Here is a 13,131-nt window from a genome sequence, read left to right as displayed (position 1 = left end):
TATACTTCAGTGCTGACCTGTCTGTTTATTTGAAAGGCCGTGTGCTCAGGCTGGCAGTTGGAAGCTGTTAGCCTTGATTAGGTTTAGGTTTGAAATCTAAACTCTGCATGCTGATTGGCTGAGCGGTAGTCAAAGGTAAGGGCTCTCAGGAAGGCCAAAGCTTTTTAAACCCTGCTGGCAAGTGAACAGGGAGCTTGCGACCGGGAGCTTGCAAACAGGGTGGTTGCTAACAGGAGGGATTTTTGAGAGGGGAGTTTAGAGGGAGCTAGTTACTCCCACAAGGGTAAGGAGCGGCAAGATGGTTATGGTGGCAGCGTTGCCAACTGCTGGCTGGAGCTGAGGGACCCGCTGCTCCCAGGGTGCAGCGTGGGCAGAGAGATGCAAGTGGGCTTGAGGGAATGTGGGGGGCGGGGGAGCGAGACAGAGGGGTGTCGGTGGTGGGCATGTGGTTTGGGGGGGTATGGTACAGCTGTGTGGATGGCGGCACCCACAGAGGCTGGTGGTGGCACGCCCGGCTCAGATTGCCTGGGCTTCCAGGCCCAGTCCTGCAATCCCTGCATGCGCATCCCGCAGCAGCTCCATGGGGCTCCGGGGGCAGCCGCAGCCAGAAGAAGAGTTGGTAGCTTTGGCAGGTGTAGCCAGACAAAATCTCCCCCCTACAGACCAGCTTTTGCCTCCCCCCTAAGGTGCCTCAGAGCACACAGGGCACTGAACAGCAGTTAAACAGCACAGTCTTTGATGCCTTCCTAAAGGGGCCCAGATGTGCTGGCTCCTCATGACCCTGAGGAACTGAAAACACAGATAGAGGGCTAGCAGGCTAACCGTTAACGAAGGGCCTCAGAGAACTGCCCTTGGCTGGCATTAATGGAGTGATGCGCCCACACAGCCATCCCAGAAGAGAAATCTCCGCCCTTGCAAAAGAATGTCCTGTACTCCCAAAATTGCTTATCTCCTGTCTTACAAGTGCAAATTAAGTAAGAATTGCCCTTGTAAAAACCGCGTCACAAAAGACAGACCAATATGATCTGGCACCACAGAAAAGAAAGAGGATATGTGACTCAAGGGGTATAAAGATGGGCCAAGGAGCACTCTGACTCTGAGTGCATTCCCACCAACTACCTGCTGGTCGGGTCAGGTGATTGCCTCCCGAGGTCTACAGCTGGGGACGCCCAACCTCGTATTCATCTTTCCGCGGAACTGAGTGACCGATCCTGGCTTGGCTACACTGGTATCGAGAGACGCAAGGAGGGTAAGATGTACCCACATTAAGGTCTCCTTTTGGTGCACACAGTCAAAGAATTAGAGCTCTATAGATAGATGCTGTTGCATTAAGACGTCGTGGTATTGAATTGTAATGTAACCTGTTAACACCTGTACTCTGCTAGCATATAAGAAGGAGACAATAGCCTTTTGTAACTGCACGCTTATAACTGTAGCTTAATAAACTTGTAACTAGTTAAGATCTAAGCCTGACTGCTGTTACTCTTTGTCACTAAAACACAGTCGGCACAATAAAAAGAACTTTAACAGTTTGGTTACCACACCCTGGCCATAGGTGAAAGTGCTAGGAGTTCCCTGCTCTAGCAGTAAAAGACTCGGGTGTTTAGGACCCTGGGGCATCCGTCAGCCTTGCCCAGGCTGCCTGCTGTGAAGGAGCCCTGCACTCTAGCAGTTAAAGACTCGGATGGTAACAACGGCATAGTTGGTACCTCACCGCACATTGCCTGGCCACCAGCTAACAGCAGGGACCCAGGGCGCGGCTGGGCCGCGAGATCAGCACCCTCCTGGAAGACATGGGGCTGGAGCAGCGCATGGCTAGGTGCGGAGAGGCTGGGAGAAGGGGGACCTGGGGGCGATGAGAGCTGATAGGGGGCAGTGTGGTGAGGTGGGGGCACATGGGAGTGGATGGGGGACAAGGGGGCGGGGGGGATCTGGGGGTGATGGTAGCTGATGGAAGGCAGAGGGGTAGGGAGGAGGGTCCTGGGGAGGTCATCAGGCCACGGGGAGCTTTGGGGACACATGGGACCAGGGAAGTGCAAGAGGTAGTGGGATTATTACCCACATTCTCCATGCCCCACTGCCTTGTGGGTTATCCTGGGAAGGAGCAAGGCTGAGGGAGTAAACCCCGACAGAAAATCGGGAGGGGAGTCCTAAGGTGGTTCTGTGTCAACTTCTGGCATTGACCCAGCAACTCCTGCAGCTGAGCTGGTACCAGACGTAGAGGTTATCCTCTCCTTTGGACTATATCAGTAAAGCCGAGAGGGGAACGCTGGCATCTGGGCAGCCCAGGGTACCAAAATTTGCCCCGGCTCGTGCCTGGAGAGGTACTCCAGCATTGCTTAACAGTGTTGAACCAACACGGGAGGTAACAGATACCAGTTATAAGCTCTTGATTGATTGGCGTAGAGAACGAGCGCCAGGGGTTGCCTTCGACGGTGGGAGAGATCATCGCATCTCACTGGACAGTCACTGCCCGCCTCAAGCTGGGCAGCCCCCAGCCAGTAGGGTACTGTCCCGCCACAGTTCACCTGCCTCACTGGGTACGTGAGGCTTAGGGTTCCCTAACCTGACAAGTGACTAAAATTTGAGCACCAGGCAAACCAATAAGAAAATCAACAAGAAAAGGAAACCATCAAAGTTTTAAGCTTGCTTGCTGGAATGCGTGGACCATGCTGACCTGTTTGACTGTAGATATTCAGGACATCAGCGACACCCAAAAGACCACTGTCCTCAATGAGGACCTGAAGAGGCTCCAAGTTGACATTGCTGCTCTGCAAGAGACGCGACTCACAGATTCGGGATCTCTAAAGGAAAAGGACTACACCTTTTTCTGGCAGGGTAAAGCCCAAGAAGAACCCAGGGAGCATGGTGTTCGCATTGCTATCAGAAACACCCTTCTACAAATGGTGGATTTAGTTATGGGTGGATCAGAAAGACTCCTTCAGGTCATACTTAAACTTGCGCCGGTCGTGTCCACCTGATCAGCGCTTACACTCCAACCCTGTATGCCGCACCAGAAGTAAAAGACAAGTTCTATGACGTGCTTAGTGCTGCCTTAGCGCAAATACCTGCTCGCTAACAACTGTACATTTTGGGTGACTTCAATGTGAGAGTTGGAGCCCATCATGACTCATGGCCTTCCTGCTTAGGCCACTTCGTTGTGGGAAAAATGAATGAAAACGGACAGCATCTTCTCGAACTTTGCACGTACCACAATCTGTGCATCACAAACACATTTTTCCAAACCAAGCCACAGCACAGAGTGTCATGGAGACACCAACAGTCGAAACACTGGCATCTACTAGCCGTGGTCATCGCTAGATGTGATAACCTCAAAAACGTACTGACACGCAGCTATCATAGTGCCGACTGTGATACAGATCACTCACTAGTTTGCTCCAAACGCAAGGTGATTCCCAAGAAGCTGTACCACTCTAAACCAACTGGAAGGCCCCGCACTGATGCCAGAAAGACAGTAAACTCAGGGAGAGCCGAAAAGTTCAGAGAGACCCTCAAGGAAAATCTGCGCAGCAGCCCTGGGGGTGCTGATGTGACATCCAGATGGCAACATCTGAGGGATACAATTTACAACACGGCCTTGTCAGTGTTCGGAAGAACAGCTAGAAACACAAATGACTGGTTTGAAGCTAACTCCAATGAGATGATTCCAGCCATCGAAAAGAAGCGCTCTGCACTCCTGGAGTACAAACGATCGCCGAGCCAGAGTACCCTGCAAGCACTCAGAGCAGTCAGAAAAACAGTACAGCAGACGGCCAGGCGCTGTGCCAACAACTACTGGCTCGAGCTATGCAGCAGCATCCAGACCAGTGCTGACTTTGGTAATCTCAAGGGAATGTATGAGGACATCAAAAAGCATTAGGACCCACCCAGAACAAGATGGCACCTCTGAAATCCAAATCTGGTGAAGTCATCGCTGACAAAGCCAAACAGATGGAGCGCTGGGTTGAGCACTACTCCGAGCTGTACTTACATGAGAACATTGTGGTTGATACAGCCCTCGATGCCATCGAGCTCCTACCAGTAATGGACGAACAGGACCAGGAACCAACTGTGGACGAACTGAAGAAAGCCACCGACAGCATTGCAGTAGGAAAGGCCCCGGGCCAGGATGGTATACCACCAGAGGTAATCAAGTGTGCCACAGACACTCTCCTGGAACCCCTACATGAGCTACTGTGCCTGTGCTGAAGAGAGGGAGAGGTTCCACAGGACATGTGCGACACTAACATTGTAACCTTGTATAAGAACAAAGGAGACAGAAGCGACTGCAACAATTACCGTGGAATCTCCCTCCTAAGCATCACTGGTAAACTGTCCGCTCGTATCATCCTTGGCAGACTCCAGAAGATTGCTTACAGGGTGTATCCCAAATCACAGTGCGGATTCCGTGCAGAGACATCTACCATTGACATGGTCGTCTCTCTGAGGCAGCTGCAGGAGAAATGCAGGGAGCAGAGGAAGCCACTCTATATTGCCTTCATTGACCTGACCAAGGCCTTCAACTTGGTCAGCAGGGATGGACAGTTCAAACTGCTCCACAAGATAGGCTGTCCACCACTGTTACTCTAGATGATCCAGTCTTTCCATGAAGACATGAGAGGAACCACCCAATATGACGGCACATTATCAGATGTTTTCAGCATCAGGAGCGGCGTCAAACAAGGATGCGCCCTTGCTCCGACATTGTTCGGGATCTTCTTCGCGCTCCTCCTGAAGCACGCCTTTGGATCTTCAACAGAGGGCATGTTTTTGCACACAAGATCTGATGGGAAACTGTTTAATCTTGCAAGGCTGAAAGCTAAATCTAAGGTGCGGGAAGTCCTCATCAGAGATATGCTGTTCGCCGATGACACTGCTGTAGTGTCAAACACAGAAAACCACCTTCAAAAACAGCTGGATCAGTTCTCCAAAGCATGTAAGGACTTCGGGCTTTCCATCAGCCTAAAAAAGACAAATGTTCTTGGTCAGGACATTGCTGAACCTCCATCAATCAGCATTGACAACTATATGTTAGAGGTGGTCCACAAGTTCGTTTACCTCGGGTCCACCATCACTGACATCCTGTCATTGGAGTCTGAGCTAAACAGGAGGATTGGAAAAGCAGCCACAACTCTGTCCAGACTCAGCGAGAGAGTGTGGAAAAACAAGTTGTACACCCACACCAAAATGCAAGTCTACACAGCCTGCATCCTCAGCACCCTCCTTTACGGCAGCGAGTCTCAGACCCTGTATGCCCGCCAGGAAAAGAGGCTGAATGTCTTCCACTTCCGCTGCCTCAGGCGCATCCTTGGAATATCATGCAAGGACAGAGTGTCCAACACCACCGTCCTTAAGCCACGCACACCCTCCTCAGGCAGCGGCGGCTCAGCTAGCTCGGCCACGTCCACAGGATGAACGACGGAAGGATCCCAAAAGACATCCTGTATGGCGAGCTAGCCTCTGGCAAAAGACCTCCCGGATGCCCCCAGTTGCGCTACAAAGATATTTGCAAGAGGGACCTCAGGGAGGTAGACATCGAGCCAGACAGCTGGGAGCAGCTGGCAGATGATCGCAGCAGATGGAGGCAGGAACTACACAAGGGCCTTCAGAAGGGTGAGATGAGGATCAGACAGCTAGCAGAGGAGAAGCGAGCCGATAGAAAGCATAGTAAGGACCTGCCAGACACCCATTACACGTGCAATAGATACAGCAAGGACTGTCACTCTTGTGTGGGCCTTCACAGTCACAGTTGACACTACAAATGATGATCCCAAATGGAACTACGAAGGGCGCAATCCATAGTCTACACAGACTGAAGGATGCTACTACTACTAGTATACTTAGATTTCCAGAAAGCCTTTGACAAGGTACCTCATCAAAGACGCTTATGTAAATTAAGTTGTCATGGGATAAGAGGGAAGACTGAGAACTGGTTAAAAGACAGGAAACAGAGCGTAGGCATAAATGGTAAATTTTCCGAATGGACAGGGTAACTAGTGGTGTCCCCTAAGGGTCAGTCCTAGGACCAATCCTGTTCAATTTATTCATAAATGATCTGGAGAAGGGGGTGAGCAGTGAGGAGGCAAAGTTTGCAGATGACACTGAACTGTTCAAGATAGTCAAGACAAAGGCAGACTGTGAAGAACTTCAAAAAGATCTCATCAAACTGAGTGATCAGACAACAAAATGGCAAATGAAATTTAATGTGAATAAGTGTAAGGTAATGCACACTGGAAAAAATAACCCCAACTATACTTACAATATGATGGGGGCTAATTTAGCTCTAACTAATCAGGAAAGAGATCTTACAGTTATTGTGGATAGTTCCTTGAAAACATCCAAGCAGTGTGCACAGGCAGTCAAAAAGGCAAATAGGATGTTAGGTATTATTAAAAAAGGGATAAAAAATAAGACAAGGAGTATCTTACTGCCCCTACATAAATCTATGGTACACCCACATCTTGAATAGTGTGTACAGATGTGGTCTCCTGACCTAAAAATAGATATCCTGGAACTGGAAAAGGGTTCAGAAAAGGGCAACTAGAATGACTAGGGGCTTGGAACAGGTCCCGTATGAGGAGAAGCTAAAAAGATTGGGACTTTTCAGTTTAGAAAAGAGGAGGCTGAGGGGGAAGATGATAGAGATATATAAAATTATGACAGGTGTGGAGAGTGTGAATAAGGAGAAGTTATTTATTTGTGCCCATAATACAATAACTAGAGGACACCACATGAAATTAATGGGTAGCAGGTTTAAAACTAATAAAAGAAAGTTCTTCTTCACCCAGCACACAGTTAACCTGTGGGACTCCTTGCCAGAGGAGACTGTGAAGACTAGGACTATAACAGAATTTAAGAAAGAGCTAGATAAATTCATGGAGGTTACGTCCATAAAAGGCTATTAGCCAAGGGTAGGAATGGTGTCCCTGGCCTCTGTTTGTCAGAGGCTGGAGATGGATGGCAGGAGACAAGTCGCTTGATCATTGTCTTCGGTCCACCCCTTCTGGGGCACCTGGCACTGGCCAGTGTTGGCAGACAGGCTGGTAGGCTGGATGGACCTTTGGTCTGGCCCAGTATGGCCATTCTTATAACCTAACTACACTGCATAATCGCCTGCTATCACTATATGTACTGTGCAATACATTGGTCTATGTCTACATAGCAACGTTATTTCAAAACAATCCATTTCAGAATAGCTATTCAGAATAGCTATTCTGAAATAGCTTATTTTGAAATAAAATAAGAATACATTTTGAAATAGTGCCATTGGATGCCATTATGATTTATTTTGAAATAGCATTATTCTGTGTCCTAACAGAGCCTATCTTGAAATAGATATTTTCAAATAGGCGTTATTCCTCCTGCAATGAGGTTTACAAAATTCTAAATAATGCACCCTCTATATAAATTTATTTCAAAATAGCATGTGCGTAGCATAGGTGTTTGCAAAGTTATTTTGAAATAACAGCCATTATTTCAAAATAACCGCCGTGTAGACATAAGCCTGCATTGAGCTTAAAACTAAAAAGACTGTACGCCAGCTCAGAACTAAAACTAGTTTGCAATAAAAAATGAACTGATGCCATGTGTATGTGATTATTTTTATATGAGGGGGAATAAGTAGAAAAATGTCAATTTCCATCCATCTTCCTCTACCTATGCAGAAAGCCCCATCCTAATGGCTAAAGATGGTAAAGATTAATAAAGTGCTTATTTTCAGGATATGGAGCTTTGTTTTCTGCAGAAAGTAGCCAGAAAACACTGTCATTGAACATAAAAGTTACCATTCATCAAGTAAACAACTTGTAGAGCATGTGCTGCCATACTTGTTGGATAACTTTAAAATTGCAATCAAAGATCTTTCTGGCTTGCAGGATGACAGGCCCAGCCAGCAAGATTACTTACGGAAATGCTGGTGGATCAAAGATGGACTTGATAGCTCCAGCATAAATGGACAATATGGATATTATTACACAGGCCAAGAAGAGAGAAGCAAATTTATTAACATATTTCACTCCGACAAAAACTACCATGGCCATAAAGGTGAGAAATATGGTCCCATAAACTCGCATGTTGTTCAGGGTAACACTAGATGTATCATGGGCACCAGTGGGATGAAAAACTGCTGCTTGTGGAGCAATGTATGTCTGAAATAGAAAACAAAAAGCTCAATGGCTGCAGAAAGAAAACAGAATAATACTTTCACTTATTGCATTGGTTTCTATTTTAAATAAGCATTACACAGAAAATTTATTTCACTGCAAATCAATTCTGCATTTGCAAAATACTTTGAGCTGGATTCTTGACCTTGTAGACTGACTAGTCAATTGACAAGGGCAGTTTTGTACCCCTAATTCCATAAGTTATGATGTCACTGACTCACTGTGCGGCTTAGAATAAGTCAAATTTCAACCCACATTTCCAATTGTGAATGATGATTTCGGAAATCTGCATTTTGTACACACAAGATGAGCCCAGGCTTCCAAAGGACAATGCACTTTCTGAGAGTTACACCACGAAAAAAAGAATAAAAGTGGCACCAATAAATCAGTTTTGAAAATGTACACGTTCATCCTGCATGTCCCTTCAAAATGAGAGTAATTCTATCCCAATAAGGCAGGGATTTTGCAGTAGTTTCTGCTTATGAATTGCCACATAAGGAACACTACTTACCAATAAAATCTCAATGGCACCAAGAATGTACATAGCTCCTGCAAACGTTGTTCCCAAATAAAAGCACAGTCCCACAGCTCCACCAAACTCTGGACCTAATGACCTTGAGATCATGAAATAAGAGCCACCAGCTACAAGACACAAAAGTGAGGTGGTATTTTCCAGAATGCTTATATTATGAATTTGAGATTTTAAAAATCTAGAACATGCAAATGAAGTTATAAACTACATGTCTAGCTTTTTATAGACATTTACCATAAATACCTTTGTTTATACAATAGCAATTAAACTACCATAGCTCTTATTTACATAGGCAGCATTCAGCAGAAATACAGGGTATTAAATCAAGCTTGTATCTTGGCTCAATCTAGGTTTCCTCCTAAGAAACGTATTTAACAGTTTCTGTTAACTAATGCTTCAAAGATTAAAAATTTAAATCTTTCACAATGGGGGACAATTGTATAGGTGGGGTCCTAGCAATTTGCAGTGACAGAAGTCCTGAGGGTGCTTATGGTGTTCTTGTACTTGCATTCTTTTTGCAATTTTCCATTCAATTTAATTCTCTTAAATTCAGAAACAAATATTATTCCCATTCTCGTCAAATAAGAGAATCAGTCACATGTGCAGAGAAACTGGGTAAACGAAAGGCTACATCTAATAAAGAACACAAACGAACTAAGTCACATGCAGTGCAAATCTGCCTAATATCCAATCAAAGATTAGTTAGCATCACCACTCTGAGGAGTGAACTATATTTTAAGTTACTGGAGTTTACATTTTGCACACACTAAACTAACTTTCTTACTCATTAAACAATGTCAGTCCCTCAATCTGCTGAGAAATTCAACTTTATGGGATCTGAAGCAAAAACAAAAAAACCTCAGGAAAATAGCAATGAGACCACAGCAACGATGGGTATTTCAGTACAGGGCCTGTTTCTCAAATAGGTTAGTAGCTATATTACCAACTCATGATTTTAGAAAGTCACTGTTTTTCTCAGCTTTCATTTAAAATACCTACTAGTCCTCATGGTAGCTGATCAACGAGTACATAAAGAAAGAAAAAAAACCCAAGTACTTTAAAAATAATCAAGATTTTTAAGCCAATTTGATGTAGTTTTGGTGGGCCAGTCCCATGATTTTTTACACTTGGGGCTGGAAAAGGTACAATACTGTTCTCCATTTGACATGTCCGGATGATAGTTTACCTGCTCATCTTGCGATTTCAGTGGAAAGCAACAAAATATTACATTTATTAAACAAGTCTTCTAGTTAGTACACAGATTTGCGCATGTCTACAGTTGTATTTACAATAGAGAAATGAGAGTCAAAGATGTATTACAGATATGCTGTTCTGCAGAAGTGAGATTTGCTAATTACAGTTACCTGGAACTACACCATTTGTTGCTATTGCACTCATTGATATGGCTGTCAGCATAGTCTGTGGAGAGTAAGAGAGTGGATACATTTACATAAGTGAATTCCAAAAATACAATTATTTTCCTGTATTCACACCATAAACATTACTGTAATGATTTTTAGACAAAGTATGCTTTGTAAATTACCATAGGAAAACTCAGTATGTTAATTGGTATTGTTCTGATAAAATGTGTGTGACAACATTGTAGAGAAGTTATAAGATTTTATAGTATGGTGTTAACGTATGGATGAAACTAAGGTTGGCAATCAAGTATACTTCAAACAAAGGAATGAGTGCTGTTTATTTTGCATTTGCGCAGACTTATCAAGTGGGAAGGAAAACAAAGGAACATGAAATAGATGAGCAAAAAGCAGCAGGAACATCCTTTCCCACAGATGTTTTGTCTTATGATACCCAGCTGGAAATATTTTTCAAGAAGAGGGCTGAAACCCTACAAAGAAGAGACAAACACCCCAAGACACCTGTCTTTGACCTAAAGCGACAAAGAAAGCCTTCAATGGATTCTGGGAGAAGCAGTGCTAACTAGGTTATCCAGTAAGCATTAGGCTTACTAGAACGCTGATCATATAACCAACCAGTTAACATGACTGCCAGCCATGCCAGGCCATAGAGCCCTGGCTGTATTGGAAGGACCAGCAGGATCTGGACATTCAGGGGGCAGACAGACCCACGCGGTGAGCAGGTAGAACCCTAGCCACACCACAGTGACCGTAGCAGGGAGGTATAACCCTGACCTCAGCCCCACTGGATTGGGGCGGTGGCTCAGGCTATGCTGGAGCAGCCCCGGTAGGCAGAAGGGACCCTGATCATGGCCATGTCAGAGTGGTCCTGGCTGGCAGACTGGCCTGGTGAGCAACCCTGGTTGCCCTGATGATATAAGTGTAATTGTTTAACCAGTTAACTGTTTTAATTGATATTTACATTCCTAGCCCTAACCTATGGGATTTGGTCAGGAAGTGAGCTGAAAGCATGTGGTGGGAAACTTTAACTATGATATAGGTTGTTAAGTTAGGCATGAGTACCATTTTAACTTTATTATCTAATAATCATTTCTGACTCCTACTCCTCATTCCTTGTACTCAATTTAAATCTCACTCTTTTTGGTTGCTTTATTTAACCCAGTGCGTGTTAAATTTAAGTGTCTGGAAAATGCCAACTGGGGTGTGTGCACAACTTTTGTGCACATTATTCCTATTAAAGACATATGGGCTTTACATAAAATTGAATTGTCTAGGAAAGGCCTGGGCAGTTCATGACATACATTCCACAGGCAGGGAGGGAATCTAAGGCTGTGTCTACACTACGAGATCAATTTGATATTTAATAAATTCAAGTATTTAACTTCGATATTATGAATTCAAATAAAGTGTCCACAAAGCTTCTTGAAATTTGACCCACCTTTTTTCCATGTTGAATCTCCACGTCCCCATTGCCCTGTGCAAGTTTGACAGTGTGAGCACTGCATTCTGGGTACCTATCCCAACAGTGCTATACCCTCAGTTGCTTGTGGGGGTTGCATGTTGGAATCCCAGAATTCCAAGCACCGTCCCAGAATTCACTGCATCACTAACAGCACGAAAAAAGAACTGGAGATCGCGCCATTACCTGCTGCAGCATTCCAGCGCAAGCATGGATCCATGAACACTCCAATTCATAGCGCAGATTGTTTTGGCAACCACAGAGGCTGTAGTGCAACTTGTCCTTCAATTCCAAAGCTCAGTGATCCTTGGCTATCATAATGGCGCTGCTGCTGCTGACGACGAGGATGGAAGAGCAAATCTCCCAAATGCAGTCCAAGAACGCAGAGCTGTTGGTTGCCCTGACTGCATTGCTGACAATGGAGCAGCGGTTTTGCACTCATGAGACCATCACACATGGATGGGACCACATCGTTTTGGAGTCCTGGGATGACAGGCAGCGGGTGCAGAACTTTTGCATGTGCAAGTCCACTCCTATGGAACTTTGTGATGTGCTGGTGCCTGCTCTGAAGTGCAGCAACACAAGAATGAAGCTGGCATGAACAGTTCATAAGTGAGTGGCAATTGCACTGTGGAAGTCTGAAATGCCTGACAGTTACCCGTCAGTGGCAAATAAGTTTGGGATGGGCAGATCTACAGTGGGGTCCGTGGTGGTGGAGGTGGTTCATGCAACCTGTCAGTGTCTCCTCAAGAAGACTGTGACCCTGCAAGATGTACAGGCCATAGTGAATGGCTTTGCTCCCCAGGGGCTTCCTAACTGTGGCGGGGAAATAGATGGCACGCACATCCTCATCATGGCCCTGGCCCAACTCGCCTTGGAATATATAAACCAAAAGGGGTACTTCTCCATGGTCATGCAGGGGTTGGTAGATCACAAAGATCGTTTTACTGACATCAATTTTGGCTGGTCAGGGAGGCACACATATTCCAAAATTTGGGACTGTACCGAAAGCTCCTGGATGGGACTTCTTTCCCTGACCAAAAAAATCAAGATTGGCAATGTGGAGATGCCCACTGTTATATTGGGCAACCCTGCTTACCCTCTGCTTCCCTGCCTGATGAAATCCTACACAGGAGCCCTGGACCCCAGCAAGGAAAGCTTTAATCACAGACTGAGCAGGTGCAGAATGGTGGTGGAATGTGCCTTTGTATATGTAAAAGCGAGGTTCAGATGTTTATTGACATGTTTGGACATTCCTGAAGGTTATGTCCCCACAGTTATTACAGCATGTACTATTCTGCACAACATATGTGAAGCCAGGAGGCAGATTTTCCCAACAATCTGGAATTCCGAAGTGGAGGCCATAGGCAGGGCTTACTCACAGCTGCCTACGCAGCCATCCATCAGTAGCCATGCTCAGGCTACAGCAATAAGGGACGCTTTAAAAGCAGCTTTATGACTGATCTGTAATGCACATGCTACCTATGCCATAATGCCAATAAATCATACCATGCTGTAATGAATGAATGCTTTTACTTGGTGGGAGGAGGTTAAGTTGCAGTAAGTTGAAAGCATGTGGTGGGCAGCTTTACCTTCAGC

At 45.5% G+C, this 13,131-nt stretch overlaps 1 protein-coding gene across 3 annotated transcripts in view; it reads right to left on the bottom strand.

Annotated features, from left to right (window-relative positions):
• Positions 1 to 13,131, bottom strand: part of SLC12A4 (solute carrier family 12 member 4) — a 129,294-nt gene that overhangs the window by 48,952 nt on the left and 67,211 nt on the right. For all 3 annotated transcript variants that reach the window (XM_075009112.1, XM_075009114.1, XM_075009113.1), the window contains 3 exons: positions 10,059 to 10,113; positions 8,674 to 8,804; positions 7,906 to 8,147 (listed from right to left, as the gene is read on the bottom strand). In XM_075009112.1, coding sequence (XP_074865213.1) covers positions 7,906 to 8,147; positions 8,674 to 8,804; positions 10,059 to 10,113 — 428 coding nt within the window. The remainder of the gene's footprint in view (positions 1 to 7,905; positions 8,148 to 8,673; positions 8,805 to 10,058; positions 10,114 to 13,131) is intronic.

The sequence above is a fragment of the Carettochelys insculpta genome, chromosome 14, assembly GCF_033958435.1.
Source record: "Carettochelys insculpta isolate YL-2023 chromosome 14, ASM3395843v1, whole genome shotgun sequence".
Taxonomy (NCBI): domain Eukaryota; kingdom Metazoa; phylum Chordata; order Testudines; family Carettochelyidae; genus Carettochelys; species Carettochelys insculpta.
This window is presented reverse-complemented; position numbering and strand designations above follow the sequence as displayed.